General features: G+C 40.3%; 2 protein-coding genes across 5 annotated transcripts in view; one reads left to right on the forward strand and one right to left on the reverse strand.

Moving 5' to 3' along the window:
- LOC115359046 (dedicator of cytokinesis protein 3-like) overlaps positions 1 to 27096 on the forward strand; it is a 260901-nt gene that overhangs the window by 189808 nt on the left and 43997 nt on the right. For both annotated transcript variants that reach the window (XM_030051275.1, XM_030051277.1), the window contains exons 12-21: positions 11 to 158; positions 1703 to 1791; positions 3676 to 3801; positions 6177 to 6301; positions 22639 to 22801; positions 23408 to 23514; positions 23896 to 24067; positions 25244 to 25341; positions 25589 to 25672; positions 26202 to 26302. In XM_030051275.1, coding sequence (XP_029907135.1) covers positions 11 to 158; positions 1703 to 1791; positions 3676 to 3801; positions 6177 to 6301; positions 22639 to 22801; positions 23408 to 23514; positions 23896 to 24067; positions 25244 to 25341; positions 25589 to 25672; positions 26202 to 26302 — 1213 coding nt within the window. The remainder of the gene's footprint in view (positions 1 to 10; positions 159 to 1702; positions 1792 to 3675; positions 3802 to 6176; positions 6302 to 22638; positions 22802 to 23407; positions 23515 to 23895; positions 24068 to 25243; positions 25342 to 25588; positions 25673 to 26201; positions 26303 to 27096) is intronic.
- LOC115359047 (butyrophilin-like protein 10) lies at positions 9364 to 20970 on the reverse strand. 3 transcript variants are annotated; one of them, XM_030051278.1, is made up of 7 exons: positions 20695 to 20970; positions 17634 to 17784; positions 17028 to 17227; positions 16348 to 16395; positions 15421 to 15696; positions 15086 to 15226; positions 9364 to 11431 (listed from the first exon to the last, which is right to left on the reverse strand). In XM_030051278.1, exons 1-7 carry the CDS (start codon positions 20756 to 20758, stop codon positions 11316 to 11318), a joined length of 996 nt encoding a protein of 331 aa, XP_029907138.1. In that variant the 5' UTR covers positions 20759 to 20970; the 3' UTR covers positions 9364 to 11315. The 3 variants fall into 3 exon arrangements, with proteins under 3 accessions (XP_029907138.1, XP_029907140.1, XP_029907139.1); XM_030051280.1 differs by lacking the exon at positions 20695 to 20970 and adding an exon at positions 19321 to 19659; XM_030051279.1 differs by lacking the exon at positions 16348 to 16395.

Genomic DNA, 27096 nt, shown 5'->3' on the forward strand with positions numbered 1-27096 from the left:
GTGCTTTAAGGTCGCATGCTCCTAAACGACAGTAAGAAGGGTCCTCCGCACGTTCAGTACCGCAGACCGTACGGCTGTGCAGTCCTGGCCATGAGCGATGTGCTGCAGACCATCTCAGAGCTCAAGGAGGAGAAAGACTTTGTCCTTAAAGTCTACACGTAAGTGCCTCCACACACGCTTACACACACATCCAGGCACACACACATACACACATGCAGGCACAGACATAAGGGAATCCCCCTTGGCTGAAACTTCTGAAGACTTGCCTGCAGGAGCCTTGTAGTGCTCACAGTCTCACCATGATGTAACTGTGACTCTGTGTGTGTGTGTGTGTGTGTGTGTGTGTGTGTGTGTGTGTGTGTGTGTGTGTGTGTGTGTGCGCGCGTGTGTGTATACATACATACATATGTAGGCTGCCTGAGAGTTCAGCTGAGGCTTCTTAAGGCCTCAGCTGAACTCTTAAGGCTGGTTCATGCTTCAAGCGTGTGTTGTAGACTGTACCCAGTCCTACATAATTTGTTAAATCAAAATAAGGGGCTTGATCTAGACAGGGACTTTTTACACTTTATATTTTTTGCCCTGTCTCATCCAGATTTCATATTGCCTTTGTATACCAAATATGGATCATTTGGTATCCATACAGAAATATGGATCTTTGTTTTGGAGGTTTCGAACAAAAAGATGTCCTGCATCTTTTGTCCTACATCAATTCACCTTGCAATTAGTACAAATTGAATTGAATTTCTTTGTAAGAATTTTGTCTTTATATATTATGCAGCACAACTGAAAATCATGAATGCAGTGATTAAACAATTTAATAATTTAATTTTGTTTCACCAGCTGTCTCATAACATAGTTAATGCAGTTATGTAGGTTATAGATAGATAGATTTACTTTATTGATCTTTATTGAAATTCTTATAACTGCATTCAGTATTGAACTCAGACACGTTTTCTGTCCTTGAGAATCTGAATGTGTTGCAGAGAATTGCCTGTAGCAGCTGCTTAGAACTGTTGAAATTTCACACTGTATGTGATAGAACTAAAAGCTGTCTCTCTGTCTTCAGCCTGTGTGTTCACTAGCCTGAATCAAATGTGCATCTTTCTCCAGAAGACACACAGTTCTTATTGACTAATATTTGCAGCCGTGTTTGCCATGTTTTCTAACATGTTTGCTTCTGTCATTGTTTCCATGGTGTATTTCTTTCAACCTGTGGAGAGTACCAAATGGGTAGGGCTTGACACACTGACCTCCTGACACTGTGAGAAACAGTCTTGAAAAAGAAGCTGTAATGAAGCTATTTAAACATATTTCAAACCACATTTCATGTAAATGAAATAATAAAAATGTGATTCTGTATTTATCCCCACAGAGAAGCAATTTTTCTCTCTCAGGGGTCAGGCTCAGCTACAGGACAACATGCCTGGAATTAGTAAGGAGTCAGTGTGTTGCTCAGTGACTTCAGGGACCTTTTTTTGCTTGCCCTTCATAATACAAGTAATTTGTTTCCACTGAAAGGCAAATGGTCGTTGCCATGACCCAAAGCCCAATCGTCTGCTTTTTTTTTTTTTTTTTTTCTAAAATGTTGCTATGAAACATATGGCTTGTAGGTTGCACATATTCCTAAAAGTTTATGTGGAGTTTGTATCCTGTCTCTTTCTCATTAACTACTGTCTCTGCCCTGTTTCTTGCTCTTCTCCAGATGTAACAATGAGAATGAATGGTACCAGATCCATGAGAACATCATCCGCAAGTCCAGCACCAAATACACCGCTCCCAGCACCAACTATGGTATGATGGGGAGTATGTGTGTGTGATTTGTCACCTCATTCCACTGTAAAGAATAAGATTCAAACCTGGATTTGCATACACGTGTTGAATAACCAGGACACAGAGAGGGTTTTCGTCCTGTTAACTTATGCCCATTCACCAGTGATAACATGAGGTTTGATTGATAAGTTTGTTGCTTAAAGAGATGAGCAATAGAGTTTTCTCTGAATTTATTCAACTTGAATGATTACACAAAAAGTTTGAAATTAATTTGAATGAATTTTTCTGTTACGGATAATTAAACCTTGAAAGTCAATGGATGGAAAGTCCAGTGTGCGGTATGTTTCCACTGTATGTGATTCTCTCTACCAGTTTATCCCTTTGCCACATTACCGGCACCTCGACTGCCTGCTGTGCACAGGCATCTTCTTAATTGGTGCACATGAAGCTTTTGAATGAATACAAACCCATCCAGCTTTGTACATCACTAAAAATCATGAATCAGTGCCTAGATACTTCATTTTGTATACATAATCACATTAGCTATTTAATCTACACTGATACAAGCACAGAGACAAGAGAGGCATGACATAGGATCAGCATAAGACACATGTATAGCTTGTTGCATACCTTACTGTCAGTGTATTAGTGCTCAAAAGGCCAATTCCCCACTTTTATATTGGCTAAACTGCATCAGTGGTAAATATCTGGTCTACACTTGTGCTCTGTGTCATTTGGATATTAACACCAGGTTGTGAGTAGAGATTTGGGGCAATATTTTCATCTTAAAATAACTTTAAAATTACAATTCAAGTTTTCTTTTCTTGCTATAACAACTTTTCTCCACAGAAGGGACAAAATTTTAAGCTGTGGGACTGACTCTCCATCAGAATACTAACACCCAAAATGATGAGAATATCAGTTTCAAAGTAAAAATTCTGCTGTGGACATTTGATTGCATTTTTTTTTTTTTTTTATTGACAAAGTTTAAGTAATTTATTGTATCAGCAAATATTTACCAGTGAGGCAATTAAGCTCCAATGACAGGAGAATTCTTCTCTACACTATGTATTTCCATTATTTGAATGTGGAATTGTTTTTAATTGGACTGGTGAATATTAGATAACAGTGTTTGAAGTACTTTGTCATTATGATGGCAAAAAACAAGGTAAATAAAGCCCAGAACACCAACCAGAAATATATTTTAAATATGAGCTATGCAAAATTACATTGGGTCAATTGAAGTAAGGATCCTTTAGACTCAAAACCATAGAATGAGCATGCAATTTGATGGCTGACTGTACATGGTTTTCAGTGTCAGACTTACTCACTGATAAATTGCATACATATTCCTTTGTCAGTTAAGTCTAAATGGTACTCACATCAGTCATCCCTCTGCAGTTTTGTGTATCGCACCTTTAATTACAAAGACCAATGCGTATACATATGCACACACACATGCACATGCACAAGTCCCAAGGAGCAGCTGACACACGCTTCTCATCTCTTCACATGCCTAGGAAAATCAGCTTAATTGGTCTTACTGCAGGCGGTTGTCAGTCTCTCGTGCCATATTTAAGTCAGTGAATTCCCAACATGTTATATTAGACATGTAGCCTTTGGACCTATTCAGAAAAAAAAAAAAATTCTTAGATCACTAACATCGCAAGCAACTCCCCAGCCAGCCTTGTAAATCAGCACCACGGGGTGTGAAATTGCAGCCTAAGGGGGTGAGAGGGGTGGCATGGAAGGACTGAGCATTTCCTGAGTTTCTTATTCATTAGGGGCTTAAGCAGCCCAAAGGGCTGCTGGCAAAAACAAAATCCTTCTTGGCACAAGTCTTTTTTTCTGTGTACTTGTCTATCCCTTTCCTCCTTCCACCTCTTCGTCCATTCTTCCCTACAGGTCTGATCATCTCCCTGCAGTTGCTGCGGGGCGACATGGAGCAGGTCCGCCGAGAAAACCCACTTATCTTCAGCAGAGGGGTGGCTATCACGCGCAAACTGGGCTTCCCCGACGTCATCATGCCAGGTAAGTCTTACACACACATACGTGCGTGCGCACACACACACACACACACACACACACACGCACAGACACATACTATGTGAAGGGTTTCTTTTCGACATGGCATTTAATTCCTTATACACGTATCTGTTTATTATGATTAGGGGTTCAGTAGTTTACTAAAAGGAACCCCAAGTTGCAGTGAAGGATGCTGTTATTCATTTTCCCAATAAGAATATTCACAGCAGCCCAGGATGCAATCTGATGGAGATTTGTTGAGATGAAAAATATTTTTTAAAGTATTCATTAGTGATTGTTGTGCAGTGATAGATGTAGGTATAAATCTGTGGTATTTTGTATAGGCCACAGTTACTGGACAAAATATGTTGTTTTCAAATAGTGGATCTCTTTATTTTTAAAGCGAAACTTATTGTAAGGCTCTACACTTCATTGTGTAGGCTCTGGTGTCGTGATAGATACATAAATCCACAAGTTTTTGAAATAAAGTCGGCACTGTGACTAAAAGGTCAGTGTACCCGTTCTGTTCATCTTTGACAGAAAATGATTTGTTTTCTCCTTCTGAATTGATTAGCGACCAATGATATTGAGCTGTCTTGGCTCGATTTCCTTGTCAGATTAACATCCATTCCTCTGATTGGCTGAAACCTGATTAGGCCATTCTGAAGCATTTCATATGCCTGGCAGACAGAGTAGCAGCAAATGTGTGTGTGTGCGTGTGTGTGTGGGGATGCTGCAGTGTCTGGGAATGAAGGACATATATCATACTGAACAGTACAGAGGAGATTTGCATGTGAACATCACTCAGTTTAGTGCCCGTGTCCACTGAACACAGCTCTTCCCAGCTAACAGCACTTGTCACTTGCTGATCTGGAGAAAACTCTAGTTTGTTTTTCTTGCACTGGTTTACTCAAGATGCAAAAGGATTTACAATTTAGGAATGATTATTGAAGTCGTCAAAGATGACGTGACATACTTTTGCACACATACAAATACACAACATCAAAAGTTATTACATCCACCAAGAGGGTGTTACAGGGGTTATATGATCTCCCCGTCTGTCTGTCCAGGAGGATAATTCAGAGGTTAATTCAGAAAGTACTTGAGTGATTCACATGAAACCTGGTAATAATTTTGGTTATGGGCCAACAAAGAGCTGATTTAGTTTTTGGGCCAATCAAGGGAGTGCTGCAGTCAGCGGGACTTAGCACAAACAAGGCCATAGTTTCCAGATTCCTCTATGAAACATGAAAGCCAGTGGAGAGGCTGGTCCAGGTAGGTCAAGGCAGTATTGCTGAAGGGGGGTGTGCCTTAGTACTAACAGGATCATAACTTCCAGCTACGACATCAATAGAGGTCTTCGAATTAAAAAAAAAAAAAAAAAAAAAAAAAAAAAAGCATGAGCATACTTGGGTGTGTTTTGTGTTTTCTGTTTACCAATGTGGTTTCGGTCTTAACACACATGCTGGTTTTTCTCTTCTGATTTCTACTTTCAGTCCTCGTCCCTGTAACCACAAAAAAAACCCTGACATCTTTCGGCTGTTAAGATTCATCATGACCATGGTGGTTGCACCTGTGTGCTCTTATAATTACACTTGATGAGTGGCAGAGAGCTACATTTACATTTTACAGTTTCTGTCACATTGGATTATATGTAACTTCATTGATCCTTTTGATCCTCAAGAAAGCGGGTCATTGCAGCATAGAACAGATACAGGTAGTGTGTGACTTGGAAGAAAATAAAGCATATAGGGTTAGATCAGTGTATCAGGCCAGTGTTGGTCTTTTAGCCTTTGACTGCTGTCACTAATGAACATACTGTATAATTAGTGCAGGAAAATGGGTGCACCCTCTTTGACTGTTCTTGTTGTCTTTGGTTATAACCAAGGGGATCTACCAATTACCCCAATCTGTCTTCAAAAACAAAGATGCAGACACACACACACAAGGCCTCATGTTTTCATCACATACAGTATCCCACATGGCATTCACTTGTCCTCTAACGTGTCTACATGTGCACGTGCACACACACACACACACACACACACGTCTTGTGCCCTCAGACAGTGATGAAGTGAGTGTTTAACTCCCATCTTGGTACATTAAGGTTGACATCTCCTCTGTAAGGACATGCCGAAAATGATAAATGAATCCGTACACACTAACACCAGTCATTAGTCTTGTGTGACACAGAGGTAGGACGCAGATTTAAGGGTGTGTGGTACTATCTGTGGACATTTCGATGTCTGTAAACAGAATGTATGTTAACTGTATGGGCAGAAACAAAACATGTTTATGTAATAAGGGTTTCTGGCATTTTGTGAACACACACACTCACACAGATGTGTACAATGACCCTTCACATGTCTGTCCGCCTACAGGTGACATCAGAAATGACTTGTATCTGACCCTGGAGCGAGGGGATTTTGAGAGAGGTGGGAAGAGCGTTCAGAAGAACATTGAAGTCACCATTTATGTGCTCTACGCTGATGGAGAGATCCTCAAGGTAGGAAAGTCGTCCTTTTGTAAGGTTCTCATGGCACACACACACCGTATCCAACTGAAGCGACAGCACGTCATACCTCGGAGTGAGCGCACCAGCAGCTTCACATTCCTTTTCAGCCCAGCATGAACTCTGATGCTACTACTATGACAAATAAGTGGGTATTGTTCAGGATTACAGTATTTGATAGCTAAATAAAATTGCTAAAATGTGAAGAGCAATTTGGTCTGATGGTTAAATTCACCAACTGATAAACATTTTGACAGGTGAAAATATTCAAGGACGCGTTTTTTTACTGTTTGAAGTAAGTGTGAAAACACCTTCTCTGACGCAAGGGTGAGTGTAAACTTGCGGGGGAGTGATCAAAACATGTAAAAAGAAGCAGGGTTGAGCTCGGAAATGTGTGAATATGAAAGTCTTCAGCAGGAAGTGTAGTGTTACAGCCACAACGCAGCTCACTGCTGACTGTGCCCACAGAAGATATATCCATCTCAAAATGTCCCAAACATCACTGATAGAATAGGTTCAGACACCGGGGGGGCATTTAAGCAGATAAACACCAGCATCACATTTGAGCATGCCAGAAGCCAACAGAAGAGTTCAATTCAGACTTAACTGCTCTGTTGCATTTGTGGGAAGAGTCAGAGAGCAGCCCAGTTTGCTCTAGTTTATTTATATTTCTAAAGTATCCATTGGCCCATTTGGTAAATTACATTGTAGCCGATAACATGTGTATTGTGAATTTCCTGCGGGATGAATAAAGTATCTATCTATCTATCTATCATAACAGTTTATGTTGGCTCTGTGTGACCTTACTTCACTTTTATGTCACAGTATAAACACTGTTGTGCATCATGGCGTTGACAGTGGGCAAATATGATCTCGGAAGGCTAACTTCAGAAACTGTCTGGCAAAACTCCTCATCCAAATTGCTGTGTCCCGTATTGCACAACAGGTTCTGAAACACACACTGTACGTTTGTATCAACTGCTGACCTACCCAAAGTAATGACAAATTTTAATCATTTTCATGAGATGGCAGAGGGACAAAAAAAAACAAACTATATTTCTATGGACAAAAGAATTACTTGACACAAATAATATGAATGAATAGATAAAAAATAGGGAAATTTCTTAAAGTAAGCATCCTATTTTACAATTAGTCAGGTCCTCTAGATTAGTAGTTCTCTCAACCGGTAGGTCATGGTCCAAAAGTGCAGGTCCAAAAATAAATAAACTGAATTACAGCAAATATCCAGTACAGCATTTTTGTTGACGGAGAAGAAGCTAAACATCCCTGAAATATGGTCAAACACAACATTTAATATGTTGAACTTGGTTTCATTTACATTAGTGAACATAACATAACAAGCCATAACCAGCCAGCAGCTCAACATCTCCCCTTTATTCTTTACAGCAAAGCAACAAAATATAAATATTAAATACATAGTTGCTATACTGACTTTTGATTTTATTGCTTTTTTTGTCATTGTGCCTTTTTGTTATTTTGTTTAGTGTGAGGTCGTTGTCATTGGTCATAGTGTGACGCAATACCAGTAACACTAATGTCATGAAAGACAGCAATGATGCTGAATGATTAAATTCCCTGCTCAATACTATTTGATATTGTGGCTACTTCCCACAGCAGCCCAGAGTAAAAACATTAAAAATAAATAAATAAATAAAAAGAACTTAAAAGTGTAGTTTGTGGGCACTGGTGGTGCTATAGTGCAAAACTTATAAAACCTTCATTTATTCAGCCACACAGGTACACAAAATGGATTTCATTCATGAAATATTCACAAACAAATTTGTGTGTAAACCTTAAACAATGGCAATTTTATGTGCATTTCAATATTCAGCAATACTGTTTTGGATATTTTAGGAGGTGAAATTTACACCTGCTCAGGAGAAGTCCTGAGCAGGTGGCTCAGGGCTTCTCCTGCTCCATGTAAATTACAAATGCAGCTCATTATAAAGGACAATTTTAATGTTTTATCAACAAGTGCAGTGCCTGTTTGGAATGGGCCAACTGCTTGGCCTCCATTATTTTTAGTTTTATTTATTTATTTAGAAGTCAAGACATATTAATGCATATTAATGAACATGTACTGCAGTACATGTAAATATGCCAGATTGTAGCCCAAGGGCTAATTTCCATCTGGAGTCTTCTAGGCAGGTTGGTGTTACATTATTACATTACTGCTGCTAGCAGCTTTCCAGAGAACCGCTCATCCAAACAACTTCACAGTTGACACTGCTAGGGCTTCCTGCACATTTCCTTTTCAAAATTCCATACTTTTCCAGACATACATTTCCAGTCTTTCTAGTATTTTTTTTTCAGTCTATATCAGACTGCTGTTAACTAAATGCCTCTCAGGCCTGTATGTTGGCCTAAAAAAAAAAAAAAGGAGGGGTTACACCCGGTACGAAAGACGCTTTTAAAAATACTGTGCTTTTTCTTTGGATTTTGGGTCCATCGCTAACCATTTGGAATAATTTGGATGAGTTTGGATGTATTAAATTTGCATTTGCCAATTTTGTGGCCATGGGTGGACGGAAGCTAAATTGGAGGAAGCAGCCACTCCTTGGCCAAGCTGTATGCCAACAACACAGAGGTCTGAAACTGTCACAGGGAGGCATTTGAATTGGTCTCTCCCACTGTCTCTCAATGTAAAACATGGCTCCTTCAAAATGAAAAATGCATGATTCATTTGTGCTGATTTTATAAATTCCACATTTTAGAAAAGTGTACACAGAAACAACAGTCTGAAAATGAAAACATTTTTCCAGACCTGGAAATGATCAAAATCATATTCCACATATTTTCATACATTTCCAGACTGCATGGGAACCATGCACTGCACTTCCTTTGGTCCTTGGCAGTACACCGCCAAGTGTGAAGTTGGCTGGATGAACAGTTGTTGAGAAAATTGGACATATACAAAGACAGATATTGTTACAGGCCATGCCCACTGCAAACAATTTGGGATATTTCTTCCATTTTAGTTTAACAGGTTAAAGGTGAAGATTGGATCAAATAGAGGTGATCACAGTAGTTTAGTTTTGGGTTTTTAGTCCAAATACTTTTTTTTTTTTTTCTTTGTGCAGAAATAAATTTACATATTTCATGACAGACACGCAATGTGTTTTGGTGAGAGGGTTTTAGTATGAACAAAACCAAGTGGATATACAGGACTACACTGGGTACATTTAAAGGAGCAGGACACTTCAACAAAAATAACCAAGTGCAAAAAATAAAGCACATAGAAATATTCACACCATAGTCTCTCTTTACATAATAGTTTTTAATATTATATATATTATATTTTAATAGTATTTTGTCCAGCTATACCCACAAGATACATGAAGGCCATAGCAATGAAAGGTAGCCAAGCATCAGTGTGGGACATGGGATACAGCATCGCCATCTTGCATGAAAAGTGGATACAGCATTGCCATCTTATATGAAAAGTCATTGAGGTAGCTGTGAAAGAACAAAGCAGAGCTTTTCTGCTTATTTTTTTAACTGCAATACAGGTGGAATGACAGCTCTACAACATTTCTAGACAAAGATATGGCAACTTTGTTTTCCACTACCACACTTGCACCTGGTGAAAAGAGTGTCTATGGCACTCCCAAACATAATTGATGACCATATACTATTTTCATAATGTGTAGATATCGTATCTACCTGATTTACCCATACTCTCTAGTCATTATTATGAGCTAAAATGTTACAGGCCATGCCCACTGCAAACAATTTGGGCCAAATCTGTAATTTAGAATTATACTTGGGATGGAAATACTTAGGTGCCAATTCAATATGTGTTGTGATTCTGCAAGTGTTGGGATTTGATTTTACAATAGTGTGACATATTTTACATATTTTGTTTTGTAAAAGCTGCTACACCGTAATACTAGAAAGGCATACAGTATTATCCTTCAAAAGACAATTATCAGGAGCCATCAGTACATTTTAGCTTTGAGCTTCCAATATCTATTGCAGGTCATGCATTCTAGGTGGAAACATTTTTCTCCGCTTTAAATAAAATAAAATAAAAAAAAAAAAACAGCCCACTCCAAGTACGGATATGGATACGGGTAATGTAGATGGTTAAACAGATACAGATAGTGGTGTACTCGCTCGTCCCTACTAATAACAAATAATAACAAATGACACTTCTATGCTTAAATACATCTGCACGCTGTCTCTAAATTGATCACATACACCTGCCTGGCCACTGGCCAGAAGAGCACATCAGCTTTAGACTAGGCTATTGTTTCTCTTCTGCATATTTATTCTTGCTATTTGCAGTTTTTTATTTATGGCTGTTCTGGTGGCACCTGGACACTGCTTGGCATCTTCCTTATCATGTTTAGGCATTTTTCTCCCCATTAAAGTTTTTTTTTAGGGAGTTGTTTAATGCAAAGGTCTGAAGACAAAGGATGCCGTATGGCTCTAAAGCCCCCTGTGGCAAATTTGTAATAATAATGCATATTTAAGTTACTAAAATATGTGTATTGTGACAACCCAATCTTGTATCAACATTTTGACTGTGTTCAACCCCATTCAGTTCCTCTGAATGTAACTGGCCATGTTCATGAAGCCTTCTGGCATGAAGCCTTCTAGCAGAAGGCAGAACATAAGTTCGTCTTTTGAGGTCACCCAAGCACCCAAAAAAGTTCAGGAGAGGAGGGTGCTGGCCCCTAGAGCAAACTGTTTTCCTGTTTGTAGACCAACCCTGTTAACCATGTTGTCCATAAATTGTTCACATCACAGCTGCATTATACAGCAGGCATCTGGACTTCCGCACTGTCTAAAAAAACATGGTGTTGGGGCGCCCCGGTGATTCCTCTGGTAGAGTGCGTAACACATGTCAAGCTCTTTGTTGCATGACATCCCCTCTCTCTCCCCTCCCTTTACTCTGTCTCTCTGCAGTCACTGTCAGATCCAGTAGGGAAAAAAATAGTACTAAGTAGCTGTGTTACCAGCTTTAGTCTTCTCTTTCCCCATGCTAACAAGCAACATATTTAAGTTTCTTGTCATCTGACCTGTCATCTATTTGAATTAAAGAGTTTGATGATTCGGGAGTCCCAGCTTGAGGGCTGTCAGCTTCCTGTCTGGAAGACTCTGTAGGGAAAAAAAGAAAGTTTAAACCTAAGGTGATTATACAATTCAGGTTGTGCAATTTATCTTGTATAACTGACAAACCTAGCACTGCTTGAAACTAAAATGAAATGGTCGGCTGGTATTTCAGCTGTTAAAGCTATGCCCGATAGAGAAATGCATCATTAATGGGGATGCAGATCTGAGTAGGACTGAACAATTACTTAACCAAATGCAATATCCATACCTCAGGATCAGCAATTTTTAAACTGTTTCATAAATGAAGAATTGTGGTGCTACACAGATGCCCTGCACTGAAAATTTTACTCTCCAGACCTAACAAAGAAGAATTTGTTGTTTGTGTGGTACAGCAAAAACACAGTATCATTATTTTTTGGTCACCATGAAAAATATTCAAAAATTATTATTATTAAATTTGATATGACCGAATGTGAACCCAACCTCAGTGTGAAAACGTTCAAGCATTAAAATACATTGTATTATTACTAAAAATAATGCATATTTAAGTTACTAAAATATGTGTATTGTGACAACCCAATCTTGTATCAACATTTTGACTGTGTTCAACCACAGCAGGGATTCAAAAAGGGAGTAAAAATTTTCAATAGCTCAAATGAGGATTGTCGATATATATACAGTGGAGGAAATAATTATTTGATCCCTTGCCGATTTTGTAAGTTTGCCTACTGACAAAGAAATGAACACTCTATAATTTTAACGGTAGGTTTATTCTAACAGTGAGAGATAGAATACCAAAAAGAAAATCCAAAAATCACTTAATATAAAAGACATAAACTGATTTGCATTTCATTGAGTGAAATAAGTATTTGATCCCCTAGCAAAACATGATGTAGTACTTGGTGGCAAAACCCTTGTTGGCAAGTGAAGAGGTCAGACATTTTTTGTAGTTGATCACCAGGTATACACACACATCAGGAAGAATTTTGGTCCACTCCTCTTTGCAGATCATCTCCAAATCCTTAAGGTTTCGAGGCTGTCATGTGGCAACTTGAAGCTTCAGCTCCCTCCACAGATTTTCTATGGGATTAAGGTCTGGAGACTGGCGAGGCCACTCCATGACCTTAATGTGCTTCTTCTTGAGCCACTCCTTTGTTGCCTTGGCCGTATGTTTTGGGTCATTGTCGTGCTGGAAGACCCATCCACAACCCATTTTCAGTGTCCTGGTGGAGGGAAGGAGGTTGTCACTCAGGATTTTGCGGTACATGGCCCTGTCCATCCTCCTGTCGATGCGGTGAAGTCGTCCTGTCCCCTTGGCAGAGAAACACCCCCAAAGCATAATGTTTCCATCTCCATGCTTGATGGTGGGGATGGTGTTCTTGGGGTCATAATCAGCATTTCTCTTCCTCCAAACACGGCGAATTGAGTTGATGCTAAAGAGCTCAATTGTGGTCTCATCTGACCACAGCACCTTCTCCCAAGCATTCTCTGAATCATTCAGGTGTTCATTGGCAAACTTCAGACGGGCCTGTACATGTGCCTTCTTGAGCAGGGGGACCTTGCAGGCACTGCAGGATTTTAATCCATTACAGCATAGTGTGTTACCAATGATTTTCTTGGTGACCATGGTCCCAGCTGCCTTGAGATCATTAAGAAGCTCCTCCCGTGCAGTTGTAGGCTGATTTCTCACCTTTCTCATGATTATTGATACCCCACAAGGTGAGATCTTGCGTGGAGCCCCAGACCGAGGTCAACTGATGGTCATTTTGTGTTTCTTCCATTTTCGAATAATTGCACCAGCAGTTGTCTCCTTCTCACCCAGCTTCTTGCTTATGGTCTTGTAGCCCATTCCGGCCTTGTGCAGGTCTATAATCTTGTCCCTGACATCCTTAGACAGCTCTTTGGTCTTGCCCATGATGGAGAGGTTGGAGTCTGATTGATTGATTCTGTGAACAGCTGTCTTTTATGCAGGTAACAAGTTGAGATTAGTATCTATTATTAGTTGAGTATCTAATAGGTCTGTGGGAGCCAGAATTCTTAATGGTTGCTAGGGGATCAAATACTTATTTCACTCAGTGAAATGCAAATCAGTTTGCATTTCACTAAGTATTCGCTCACCCATTCAAATGATCAGAATCAGGTGTCCTAATCACTTGGCCTGGCCACAGGTGTACAAAATCAAGCACTCAGGCATGCAGACTGTGAAACAAGACATTTGTGAAAGAATGGGCCGCTCTCGGGAGCTCAGTGAATTCCAGCGTGGAACTGTCATAGGATGCCACCTGTGCAACAAATCCAGTCGTGAAATTTCCTCACTCCTAAATATTCCACAGTCAACTGTCAGCTCTATTATAACAAAATGGAAGCGTTTGGGAACAACAGCAACTCAGCCACGAAGTGGTAGGCCACGTAAAGTGACGGAGAGGGGTCAGCGGATGCTGAAGCGCATAGTGCAAAGAGGTCGCCGACTTTCTGCACAGTCAATTGCTACAGAGCTACAAACTTCATGTGACCTTCAGATTAGCCCAAGTACAGTACGCAGAGAGCTTCATGGAATGGGTTTCCATGGCCGAGCAGCTGCAGCCAAGCCACACATCACCAAGTGCAATGCAAAGCGTCGGATGCAATGGTGTAAAGCACGCCGCCACTGGCCTCTAGAGCAGTGGAGACGCGTTCTCTGGAGTGATGAATCACGCTTTTCCATCTGGCAATCTGATGGACGAGTCTGGGTTTGGAGGTTGCCAGGAGAACGGTACATTTCAGACTGCATTGTGCCGACTGTGAAATTTGGTGGAGGAGGAATTATGGTGTGGGGTTGTTTTTCAGGAGCTGGGCTTGGCCCCTTAGTTCCAGTGAAAGGAACTTTGAATGCTTCAGGATACCAAAACATTTTGGACAATTCCATGCTCCCAACCTTGTGGGAACAGTTTGGAGCGGGCCCCTTCCTCTTCCAACATGACTGTGCACCAGTGCACAAAGCAAGGTCCATAAAGACATGGATGACAGAGTCTGGTGTGGATGAACTTGATTGGCCTGCACAGAGTCCTGACCTGAACCCGATAGAACACCTTTGGGATGAATTAGAGCGGAGACTGAGAGCCAGGCCTTCTCGACCAACATCAGTGTGTGACCTCACCAATGCGCTTTTGGAAGAATGGTCAAAAATTCCTATAAACACTCTCCTCAACCTTGTGGACAGTCTTCCCAGAAGAGTTGAAGCTGTAATAGCTGCAAAAGGCGGACCGACATATTGAACTCTATGGGTTAGGAATGGGATGGCACTTCAGTTCATAGTATGAGTAAAGGCAGGTGAGCGAATACTTTTGGTAATATAGTGTATCTTTTATATAATGTGATTTTCTGGATTTTCTTTTTGATATTCTATCTCTCACTGTTGGAATAAACCTACCAGTAAAATTATAATAGTGTTCATTTCTTTGTAAATAGGCAAACTTACAAAATCGGCAAGGGATCAAATAATTATTTCCTCCACTGTATCGACAATCCTCACTTGTCAGTTGAAAGTAGTAAAATACTGACATTCAGTTGTGCACTCCAGTCACTATGCAGCCCTGCTTTCAAAGGCAATAACAATTGTAGAGGCATGGGCATTTGAGCCATTTTCAAAGTGTCAGTTGTGTTGCTGCTCATATGTTATGGATTGAGTTTTGGTGACAACAGTTCTTTGTTTCAGCCTACCTTTGCTCAATCTTTTTTTGATCCACTTCCCAAAAATATACAGGGCTAGAATCCCAGCAACAACCCATCCAAGCACAAGTCCAGCTGTCATCACAGTGGAGGACACATGCACTGTGCATGTGTCCTTAGAGAACAGATTCTCTGAAACACATTATAATAAAAACAGCATTTAACATTCAAATGACTGTTGCACAACATACACAGCATAGTGGCATTAGCCTTAAAGTATACAGTTAAGCCTGCATAAAACCTAAATCTATTAAATTTCCAGTAAAGGCAACACATGAGGACCCAAAATTAGTTGTTCATTAAAGCACCACTGGCAGGACTCTCACCGTGGACATAGAAAACATCATCAATTTTGTGGCCGATGTCCTTCTGCCTAGCAATGCAGGTGTAATTGCCAGAAGCGGTCACGTAAACAGAGAGGATGACATGGTAGCGGCCTTCACTGTCGGTGGAGAACATTGGCCCTGCAGCAGGTAGGGCCTTTTCTTTGCTGTCCTGCCACTCTACCTCAGGCTGTGGATAGGCGCCTCCAACCTCACACCTCAGTTCCACCCCCTTCTCAGTGACATCAACAAACTTGGTGTGTGGCCGAGGGGCAGCACCTGTCCAACAAAGTGGTTTTAAGAGGTAGATACAATTAGACACACAAGAATCATGTAAGTCTTAACTTCACACTGAGAACACTGTTTGACATCAATGCTATTTGTAATATTTATGTGCTTGCCTTGAAAAGGCAACACATTATTTGACTTTGCTATTTTCTGACATAGCAACAGTTAGTAAGCAAGCACTGATATGTTGGTGCTTGCTTACTAATCAATTACTACACGTTGTCACAAATGCTTTTCTTTTATAACAATCAATTTCAATTTACTTTGTGGAATGTTGTCAAATTTCTATATTTATATATATATGTGATTTCACTAATCTCTAAATTTGCAGAGTACAGTGCTGTCATGTATATCCTGTGAAATCAAATTCCAACAAGATTCCTGAAAGGGAATGAAAGCAGGCTGTAGCAGGCTACACACAGCCAGCCATTGCCAGGCATTCAACTGCAACAACATTATGGGCCACATTTGTTGTTTCTTATAACAGGTATCATGAGCAGGTGGAACTGACTGGAAAATTAGGGATGAACTTAAGTTTATGCATGACTGTGTAGCGTGCAGAATAATTTCACATGGTGACAGTCATGCAGCGTGTACACTGCAGATGTAGAGACCAGAGATAAAACTGAGCGGAAGACTCACCCTTTATTTCTGATCTATTTGTTAATGTTGACCGCTGAGGACCACCTTCTAAAGGCAAATAAATCAGAAAGGTATAATTTAGTGTGCTGCTCTGTCTACACCACATTTTTAAAGTATCTGGACAAAAAAAAATGGATTACTCCACTAAATGCATGGAATTAGTTGTTTTTTTAGAACAATCAAAACAATCATCCTTATAACAATCTCTCTTCTGGGGAGGGACCCCTGGGGACCCCCAGATTTTAGTTTGGGAAACCCTGATCTCTACATCTGCTTAATATGTACAAGCATAAAGGAGGAGGAGGAGGAGGAGGAGGAGAACAGCATGTAGCAAAAAGCACAGTGCCTTCTTCTAACAGCAACAGCAGCAGCTGCTTTGTTAGTCACCTGATTTGATGGCAGAAGAGTAAGCTGGAAGCAGTGCAGGCAGTTTCAATACAGAGCTTTGCAGGCAAGCAGTGTCACATTTCATTCTCACTTAGAGCAACAGGCTAACAAGAGGGGGAAAGGTAGAGGTTGCAAGTTAAGGCACAATTAACAAGTCCAAAAATGTAACAAATGACCTAACTCCTAATAGCTTGTAATGTTCAACCTTAATGCACAGAATATAACAAATAAGACACTGGAATTCTTGAAATTGAGTGAAGTACTGAAATGAGCTATTTCACTTGGCCACTTACTGATTACGGAAAGTCTGACATAGGCTGTATATCTCGGCTCCACATGTGGAAAATGACAGGAGAACAGTCCACTGTCGGCCATCTTGGCGTTGCTGAGAGTCACTGAGGCATCGCCAAACCTTAACTGCCCCTCAACAAATGAGACGCGTCCGCTGAACTGCTGATCTTGACCTGTAAGTCTGTTGTTGTAATGGTCACCCCTGTCATCAGAGATGGGACAACATGAAAATTTGACATGACTGTCGTGACCAAAATCATCACAGGTTTTAGTTCTAATTTAACATTGTTAAAATGTACTGAAAATGTTAAATTATTACTAATACACATTGAAATAATTTATCCATGTTTTGTATTTGAAAATCACATTTATGTTTACAGTATGAGAAACATAACAAGCACATCAAAATCCATCAGTGCTGTGGCCATGAGATGTTTGCATATTGTGCAGATGGCAGGTACAGAGACCTAACTGTTGTGTGACACAAAAACTGCAACTTTTTAAAAATGTCACTATTAATAACAGTTATTGTGATAACTGTGTTTTGAAATGGCCCATCAACCATCAGATATTTTATCACAGTAAACAAATAACCATCCCATCCCTACCTGGAAAACAAGAACATTTCCTTCTGATTGTCTTTCTTCCAGTCAAAGACATTATCACTGATGTCCTCTTTAGTGGGAAGGACACACGGTAACGTGACATTGTGCCCTTCTCTCACCTCCAAAGACGTGACGTTCTTTCCCTCTGCAGAACCTGAGGGAAAAAAACAGGAACAAGCAGATGATTTTTTCCGCCACATGTGTAGAGTTAGTTTTTTGCAAGCAGTCAAGTCTGACGAGAGAGGATATGGAGGGCTGGGTACCAAACTTAGATGCTTTTATGACCAACCAAATTGCTTTGATACTTGGGTTGTCAAAAGTATTGATACTTCAGTAAATATCAACATTAAAAATTTGAAATGATACCAATACTGCTTTCCTGCAGTATTGATACCTCCAGTGTTTTCTTTAAAAACGCATAACCTTTCTCACTCTGCCTTCACCGGCCAAACACACACAGCACCCTGCTGCCCAGTGGTCACACAGCACTGACTCTCACTCTCAGCTGGATAATCGTCTGTAAACGAGTTCATTCAGGTTCACTTCAATAACTTTATACTTCTAAAAGTTTTTGGGAGTGTAAAATTGCAGCCAATGCAATGTTTCCTGCCCTACACCTGTCTTGGGTTAAGCTACCCTTCCTAAAACTATCAGATCTGAGTAAAGATATGAGATATATCTGAGATATGAGTAATGGCTGAGTTGGGTCTCAAATTTGGAAAAATGCTATTCACTAGTAAATAAAGTGTGACACTGTTGTATTTGACAACTCACAAGCCCTCTATATTAAATTATAACATTACAAAAATATAAATGGTATACTTCAAGTGTCTAAGACTAGGTGGCCTGGTTAAATAACCATTTTTAAGCCTAATTTAACAAGAGATCCCTGTGCCTGAAAAGCGTTTTATTTCTCTTTTAGTCCCGGAAGAAATCGTATGCCCTTTTCTCTGTGATATCAAAAATGGTATAGCATATTGATATTGTCCTGGGTATTGTATCAAAGTTAGAAATTCTAGTATTGTGACGACAGTATTCAATACTATCGACTATCAAAAAATGCCTTGGTACCAAAATTTGGTACTGTTACTCAGTGCCATATTTTGAAAATATTCTAAATTTCAAGTAGATATCATAAGCATCAGTGTGCCAGTAAGCAAGCAGCATTAATGTACCAAGCTCTAATAATGCTGGTGACTGGCTTTTTAAGCTTATTCATTGTAGAGGCATGCAGGAAAAACACTATGCCACACCCAGAGATAAAATTGATGTTATGATGACATATTATAAAACCGGTATTGACAAAAAATCATCATTCAGGAACCGGTATTGGTACCTCCAATTTTTGAATGATAGCGAGCCTTAGGAATGAGTCTGTATTGTGTTTTCTGTTAACAACAGATCTGGGGGGAGAGAGTGAATGTGTTAATGTATCAAAAGGAGAGGTACTATGTTTTTTCTTCTCATGCAGTAAAAAAGGAACTGTGGCATGAAAACAAAAGCAGGATTCAAGTTTGAGACCTCTATCCACTGTCAGAGAAGTCACTTAAACTAGCATATGTAGCAAGTGTTTCTCTTTTACCTGATAAAGGGTGCTGTCTGGCATCTATTGTCACACCTAACAAGAGCTTAGACCTATTTAAGCTTATTTAAGTTTGTGAGCTTATTAAATGCAGACCAACAAATTTACCTGATGTTTAGAGTGTGAAGAGCCAAGGCAGACAGAAAACACCGAGATAGATGTACTTGCTCACACAAGACTCCAGAGCTCAGGAAAGCAGAAGCAGTAGGTCAAGTGGGGAAAAGGAGGAGAGTCCGAAGGAGATATGATACAAGAGAGACGGTAAGACAGAGAGGTAGATGTCCACATGCTTGGTGCAAAAACATCCAGTGACACAGAGAAACAGACACACCCGTGCAGATAGACAGTGAGAGCTGGAGGGCATAGAGACAAACTTTGAATGAGACTGGGGACAGACACTGTTTTCTAAGGATATTCACTGAAAATGTCACAGTTGTGGTAAAATCACTTTGGGGGAAAAAAAAAAAAAAAAAAAAAGACTTTGATCCATAATGAGTAATTGTATCCTATCCCAGACCTATTTGAAAAGTATAGTCAACTGTGTCATTTTATCCATAACTACAAAACCTATGAAGCATCTACACCGAGTATTAAGCAGGAACTCTGACCCTTGACATTTGAAATGGGCGGTCACTACCTCCAACCAAAGTCATCTAAATGCCTCGAAGCAACAAGTACCAAACTAACGCAGGTGAATCATCTTTATCAACGCCATGGTGATAACACTGTCTCGATAAATACTCGGCCAATTAACCTGTGATCACATACTGTATACATCCGCTGACACACTCAAAGTGTCCACTAATGACATATGCAGTGACATTAGATATTTTTCTACTCTGCTTGGTGCAGAGTAATTAGCTAGCGAACGGCGACATGGCGATTTGCCATTAACCCACAACACTTGTATCTTCTATTAAAGTTTTTAATATAACTTTTAGTCAACTTTCTTGGATTTGGAAGTCGCTCAATGTGCGCTGACAGCCTTCAGCCCAACGTCAGAAAGCTAGCTGGACAGGCAGCTTAGTTAGCTAGCTGATGTTAGCTAGCTAGCTGGAGAGAGTTGGTCATAGGCTGTGTCCGAAATCACTCCCTAATCACTATATAGTGCACTATATAGTGATTACGCCATTTTGTAGGGGTGTCCGAATGTCTAGTGATTATTTATGTTCACTATATAGTCCACTGGATGTATCCCACAATCCACCGCAAAATGTAGTGGACATCTGATGGTCACTAACCAGGCAGTATATCCCGTCATGCATTGCGGAACGGCGCCGAACAACAGGCGAAGTAGTGTCCGAAACGGTCCACTATTGAGTTCACTATATAGTCCACTACATTGAATTCCCTATATAGTGAGTAGGGAGTAGTGAGTGAGTGAGTGATTTCGGACACAGCCACAGTTAGTGGAAACTCGCCAGTCGTTTGCTCGGTTTACCTCACGCCAGTTAAAGAGCAGTGATATTAAACCCGACTTACCGAGGGATGCCGCGCCGAGTAATACAACAACCACAGCAACAGTCCAAAACCACTCCGGCTTCATTATCTTAGTTGATTCAGTGTTTAGACAGCAGGACTGTAGCTATCCCTTTCTGCTTTACATACATAACAGTAGTGATGGGACGTACTGTGCCGAGGCTTCGGAGCGTGTGTCGAGAAATCCAGGAAGTGTTTAGCGAAGCGCGTATCGAGGCTTGTATCGCTTACGGCGGGTGACGTCACTGATGACGTTTGAAGCCTCGCTGGTTCGGGGAGTGGTTCAAAAAGAGGAACCGTCTGAATCCCAGCACTGTCGAACAAATCCTATTTCTTAATAAAAATGAATAAAGTGACCCCACATCAGTTGTACAAGCATATTCACTGGCCTCCTCCATGTTCATAAGCACAATCACTGTCCCCTGCCTTGTTAACACTACAACAGTAATACAGTTGTCCCCCTGTCATTATTATATGATTTCTTCAAATATCAACAGAAATTATATACTGACAAGCATTTGACAGTTAACATTAGACTTCACTGGTTTGCCACGTTACACACCCATATACACTAAACAATAGAAATTATATTTATTTGAATGAATCCATGAACCATACATGAAATACATAGGCCTATATGAAGATGAATTTATTATTCCCATGCCCGCACCATTGCAAGAGAGCCATGAGTGTATCACAAATACTGTAGGTGAAATGACCTTTAAGAAATCTGCCTGTGTTGCAGTTTTTCACCAGCAGGGGGGTTTGTGTGTGCATGAAGCCTCGAGAAATGAACCTTTTTGCGAACCAATTGGCTGGAAAGCTTCAAAGCTTTATGAAGCTTCATCTCGCCATCACTACTTTACAGTGTTTTTCAGTTGCTAGTTAGCGTTAGCTGTTAACTGTATAAAAATCACGCTGCTGCCTGTAGTTGATATCTGGATCAAAGCAACGTCTGCCGTCACTTCAGCGCAAGCTACCACGAAAACATGCACAATGACTCACCGCTCCCCGCCCCCCGCCTATTCCTCTTACTCCTTGCCAGTGTTTACACAAACTCAGCCTAAGTGCAGCAAAATCCAGGTTCTCTACATGTCAAATAAAATGTTTCTCTTCTGTTTGTAAAACGAGTGTCGTGTGTGTCAAAGTGCATCTTTCAATCAGTCTGTCACTGATTTTTTTTTTTTTTTTTTTATTGACAGAGCACATTTAATAAATTTGATGACACAGCAGCAAGTGATTCACAACAAAAATGTACACAATCTTGGACCAGATAAAAAATGTAGGCCTACACCATCTTCATTTATTTAAATTTATGTCCAGTCAAACACAGAACTGTTTTATATTATTCATACTCCTGAATATGCATGTGTGTGTGTCACATCACATTTACAAAAATCCTACATCCAGCAGTTTTCAGTATCATGCTCATATAAAAATGTTTGCGTGTGTTTTGACTTAGACTTTCCAGTTATCAGTTTTAATGTAGGCTATGACATACATTTTCACCATTATATTTTGTGTAAATGTGCCTATAAAACATTTGGTCACAATTAAAACACTTGACTTCAAAAATATCAAACAACTGCAGTTTTTTTCCCACATGCAAGAAGATGTTTGTAAGAGCACATATTAGTTTATGAACACCTGGGGGAAATGTGCAAAGGTAATTTCACCCCAAGTGTGATGTGAGTTACCAGTGCAGATAGATATATTAGCATCTCTGTGTGCCCCTTTAAGTAAATCAATGCAACGCCAAAACATGGGGGAAAACAAGCAGAGGGAAGCAAGGTGGGCAAGTACACCCAGGCATGTACTATATGTGTGAGATAAACCCTGTAGTTTACCCTGTGTTCAGTGTAGCAGTTGGGCTTGTGATGGTGTCAGGGTTAGGTGATGGTGTATTAATCTCCCTGTTTGTCTGCCTTTCTTCCACCTCTCTTGCAGGACTGCATCAGTCTGGGTTCAGGCGAGCCCAACATGGCAGAGCACCGTTCCTTTGTGCTTTATCACAACAACAGCCCTCGATGGAGCGAGGTGGTCAAATTGCCTATTCCTATAGACCGCTTCAGAGGCTCCCACCTACGTTTCGAGTTCAGACACTGTTCCAGTGAGTAGATCACTGTTACTCATTGTAGTAACAGTAGCAGTGAAGCTAAATACTAATAACAGGTAACAGACAAAGCATGAGTAATGTAATAAAGCATGCAAAAGTAAGAGCAAATGAAGAGAGATCTCACCCTATACATTGAAAGAAGATCAACAAGCACAATCAAGTTGGTTTATGCATAGGTGCTACGTACTAATTGCAGCACATAGAATTCGGTGTTTGTGACCAGAATTACCAGCCCCTTTAATCTGCACAAAGACCAAAGTGATTCAAATGAAAGCAGGAGAGAATAGAAATTCATAATGCTGAAGCAGAGTTTAAAATAATCTACATTGTCTCTTTATTCCTTCATGTTTAAAAAAGAAATCAAAGAGGATGTAAACCAAAACCTACTCCTAATGATTGTGAATATCACCTTGTTGCTGTCTGTTTGTGTGTCATATGCTGCTGCTGTACAGGCCAGGGGGGTGGCTGCTCATTCATCAAGTGATCAAATGCATGGAAGTAATGCCATGAGGAAATTTTGCCTTGCTTCCCGTCTGACTCTCCTTTTCTCTGTGTCTCTCTTCCTCTTTCTGTCATCTTCTTGTCCTTTTCTCTCTACAGCCAAGGACAAGGGAGAGAAGAAACTGTTTGGTTTTGCCTTCACTCCTCTAATGAGGGAGGATGGAACCACACTTTCTGACGACAGCCATGAACTCTATGTCTACAAGGTCAGGGATGACTGCTGTCTTACGGCCTACCTGCCTGTCTGGCCACCTGTCTATCCCTCTTTATCCCTCCCCACCCCCCATCCAACTATGTCAGTATGCTCTAGTATGGAATTGCAATTGAATATGCTAATCTCTTGTGATTGATTATTGGTTGGAAATTTTATAATCCCACCTACTGGTATGCCATGAAATAAACACTAAAAATATACTGTAATAGGAATTTGATATAAACCATGAGCACATAAAAACTGTATATATTGTTTGGCGTTTATTGCAAAATAGTAGCATGTTGTGAGAATTAGCTAAGAAGCTGTCAAAGCCCTTTTTTATTTCTGTGTGAATTCAATGTTTTTCTCTCTCCTGTTCCCCTCTGGGCCTCAGTGTGATGAGAACACGACCTTTAGTAACCACGCCTTGTATTTGGGCCTGCCCTGCTGTAAGGAGGACTTCAACAGCTGTCCCAGCATCCCCTCCAGCCTCATCTTCCAGCGCAGCACCAAGGAGACGCTCTGGATCTCCACACAGCTCTCCTCCACCAAGCTCACCCAGAACGGTACACTGCTAATCCGACTAAATCTACCCCCGTTGTTTTCTCTAGCGTACAGAGCCCGTGTACAGGGGAACTTTTGCCCTCATCTTACTTGAAGTGTTTTGCATGTAGAGGTGTCATCTGCGAAGTGACAGTCTGCTTAAATATCTATTTGTATTCACACAGGCCTTTTTGCTGCGGTGAAACTATACTTTAGAGTTGGCTGTATTCAACACATCTAGTTGAAGAAGTGTTTAAAATAGACGGTGAACTCAAAAGTAGTATCTAGCCAGCCTGTCAAAATACACAGATGTGTTACTTTTAATAATAATAATAATACATTTTATTTATAAGCGCCTTTCACAAACACTCAAGGACACTTTACAAAAGATGAAACAAGCAATAAAAACACAGGTAAAAGACTAACTAAAATACAGTGGAAACAATGCAATTACAGAGAGTACGCAGTTTTAAACAGATGAGTTTTAAGTCTAGATTTGAACAGAGGGAAAGAGTCGATGTTGCGGATGTCCGGGGGGAGTGAGTTCCAGAGTTTGGGAGCAGAGTGGCTGAAGGCTCTGCTCCCCATGGTGCTGAGGCGGACGGAGGGCACAGAGAGGTGGATGGAGGAGGAGGATCTGAGGGAACGGGAGGATGAGACAATGTGGAGGAGGTCCGAAAGATAGGGAGGGGCGAGGTTGTGGATGGCCTTGAAGGTATACAGGAGGATTTTGTAGTCTATTCTTTTCAATATGATGTGCTGTGTTTCAGTAAGAGCCTTTACTGGTAAATGTCATATCCACCATTTGAAAACAATGACAGCAACTCTAACAAAATGATTGCTGAAAAATAAATTGAGTAAGTTGAATATTAATGTTATTAGCTATACTGAGCATGTTGTTTACAAATGTTACAATTTTATAGGATTAAATCTGTTTTATTTATCTATTCATTTATTTATTCATTTATTTATTTATTGTTAACTGAGCATTGAAGATCAGGCAACCTAAAATGGATATATAGTATGTTGGTACTTAGCACTCTTAAAAAATGTTGATCTTTCAGTGACTCAAAGTTCTGATCTGGCCCTGCGGGACTGATTTAAGCATTTATATCAGCATGTTAAATGAACTCTGATGGATTTGGAGTTGTATAAAGACTGACATGGTGTGGTATATAAAGGCTTTTGACACTTTCCAGTGGACCTCCTGGCCCTGCTGAAGTGGAAGGCCCATCCAGACCGGGTCATGGATATCCTGGGCCGGCTACGACATGTCAGCGGAGAGGAGATTGTCAAAGTGAGGCTTAATGCAGCACAAAAGCTAAGACCAAATGTTGATGGTTCTCACATATTTTCCAAGGGTGAAACACTGTTTGCGTGTGTAATTTTTCATCCCACACACACCACATAAACATACTGAGTATAATCACCATGTAACACACGGCAACCTAAACCAGTTGTATGTGTGGTTGTGTGTGTGTGTGTGTGTGTGTGTGTGTGTGTGTGTGTGTGTGTGTGTGTGTGTGTACGCGCCTGTCTGACAGTTTCTCCAAGACATCCTGGACACCCTTTTCTCCATCCTGGATGACAATACTGACAAATATGGACCGCTGGTGTTCCAGTCACTGGTAAGACTGTGTGTGTGTTTATCTAAAAATAAACACTGTGCTGAATATTCACAGTGCTCTGTGTTTGTGTTTGTGTGTGTGAGCGAGAGTGAGTGATGTTAGGTTTCACATTTTCCATAGAGTTTTTAGACTGTGGAGTAAGAGATGTGACTTACTGTCAGTTTTATGCTGATAGATATTATTTTACAGTCAGTTACAATGTAAATAATGACTTGTCACCAGACCGCTGTTTGAATGAAGGAACGTGAATGACTTTACAGTATTACGAGTGAAAGGCTGGCTTGGTATGCAGTGTGACACTGCTCCAATTACAAGTTCAAAGAGGGACTTTCTGGAATGTGCTGACAAGCAGAGTCCTCTGGGAATGGTTTATTACTCAACTGAGCTCTCTGTCTGCTCAGGCCAATACTGATTGGCCTGAGCAGACAGAGAGCTAAATAGATTGCTGTTCTTTGTTTCTTTAAAACACTCTGTAAATGTGTTATTAAAAGTTCTGTAAGCTTGTCCATCTCCCCTCTCTCTCTCTCAGGTGTTCATTATAAACCTACTCAGGGATAGTAAATACTACCACTTCAGGCCAGTGATGGACACCTACATCCAGAAGCACTTTGCTGGGGCGCTGGCCTACAAGTAAGCACTCCATCTCACCTCCCTTACTGTATTGTAACCTCAGACAATAGTGCACTTATAAAATATACTTTAATATACTATTTATGTATTAGTGACTTGAAGACTGTCATATTCAAGATATGACAATGGGTGTGTATGTGTGACTTATACACTGCAGGATATCATTACACTGGAATTGGTATTTACAATCACTCAGTATAATTCTCCCTACTCTTCCAAAACCCCTGATGTTGGGGTGTCAGTAAAGTGAGGTGCTTATCCATTAACTACAGTATTAGTCGCTTCTTTCACCTTAAGTGTGAAAAAGTCCTACAGTCAAACTGCAGGCCTTCTGCTCAGTTCAGAATTGCCGCCCATATATGGTCTTGTTGGATGACATTCAGGTTCATGCTGGTATTACAGTATATGTGATACAGACAGCAGTATCAAAGAGAGCGCACATGACAAGAACACCAAAACATGTCAAATGTGTTTCTTTGCTTGTTTTGACACGTCTCAGTTTTGGCATGTGACCTTGAACTTTGACTGACCTGAGACATCTTTCCCAGTACCAAACAAGTCACTCGTTCCTTTCTTGCAGTTGCTGTTGTATTGCTATCCTCCATTTTAACAGTGCTTATTCAGGCTGCTGATCATACATACAGAGAGAGAGAATTAGTCTATTCAGTCACTTTTGACAAATATTTGCTTTAATTAAGGTCATCTTCCAACAATGAGTAGGTGTTTATAAATGGGTCATTATAAATTGCCTTACCTTTACAGTGACACCACCAGCGTGCACATTCAAGAATTAG

This window comes from Myripristis murdjan, chromosome 5, assembly GCF_902150065.1.
Source record: "Myripristis murdjan chromosome 5, fMyrMur1.1, whole genome shotgun sequence".
Taxonomy (NCBI): Eukaryota; Metazoa; Chordata; class Actinopteri; order Holocentriformes; family Holocentridae; genus Myripristis; species Myripristis murdjan.

What these genes read in the sequence shown, in the direction of transcription:
- LOC115359047 (XM_030051278.1), bottom strand. Translation starts at nt 20,758, where the DNA reads ATGAAGCCGGAGTGGTTTTGGACTGTTGCTGTGGTTGTTGTATTACTC. An exon ending in TGATGTTTTCTATGTCCACG is followed by an intron (nt 15,227 to 15,420) that starts GTGAGAGTCCTG and finishes AATGTGTTTCAG; the next exon opens with AGAATCTGTTCTCTAAGGAC. An exon ending in CAAAAAAAGATTGAGCAAAG is followed by an intron (nt 11,432 to 15,085) that starts GTAGGCTGAAAC and finishes TTTTCCCTACAG; the next exon opens with AGTCTTCCAGACAGGAAGCT.